The 523-nt window shown below is 40.5% G+C and overlaps 1 protein-coding gene across 1 annotated transcript; it reads left to right on the top strand.

Moving 5' to 3' along the window:
- Positions 1 to 6: 6 nt before the first annotated feature.
- Positions 7 to 514, top strand: LOC103523831 (the record flags this gene model as incomplete). The annotated part of the gene is made up of 1 exon (XM_008488848.2): positions 7 to 514. A coding segment is annotated over one exon (508 nt), but the record flags the coding sequence as incomplete, so codon positions are not given.
- Positions 515 to 523: the final 9 nt, after the last annotated feature.

The raw sequence follows: 523 nt of genomic DNA, 5'->3' as shown, positions 1-523 counted from the left end.
ATCACCCGCAACACGAAATTCAAACCTGAAGATGAAAGCAAAAATGTCATCGCTGAACCAAAATCTAATAACCGGGTAAAGGTGAAAAGTGGCCATGAAGTAAATCTAGCTAAAACCGAAGTCATACTGGAAATAAACCCCGAGACAAAAGTGGAAACTGGAGATGAGGTAAAACTCGAGAGAACTTCAGTCAACAAACTTGAACGCGAAGAACTAAACCATCACAGTCATGAGCTAAAGGTATTGGAACTTTATAGCCATGAAGGGAAAGCTCAAAAACTTGAAAACGACTCAAGCTCGAGTGAAAGTGAAGATTTTCTCGACTCGGCTCATCCAGAACAGCTTAACACTTATTCCACAAAGAAGACAGTGGTGCAAGGAATGATGGACTTGGCGTTAATCACTGCCAATGCTAATCAGTTGAGAACTCTGCTGGAGTATGGAAAACAGACGGCAACTTTTCAACTTGTATTCGGATGTATTATACTGAGTTTGTGTATACAGGTAAGTCCTTCTTTAGAGA

Source organism: Diaphorina citri, unplaced genomic scaffold, assembly GCF_000475195.1.
Source record: "Diaphorina citri unplaced genomic scaffold, Diaci psyllid genome assembly version 1.1 scaffold44902, whole genome shotgun sequence".
Taxonomy (NCBI): domain Eukaryota; kingdom Metazoa; phylum Arthropoda; class Insecta; order Hemiptera; family Psyllidae; genus Diaphorina; species Diaphorina citri.
This window is presented reverse-complemented; position numbering and strand designations above follow the sequence as displayed.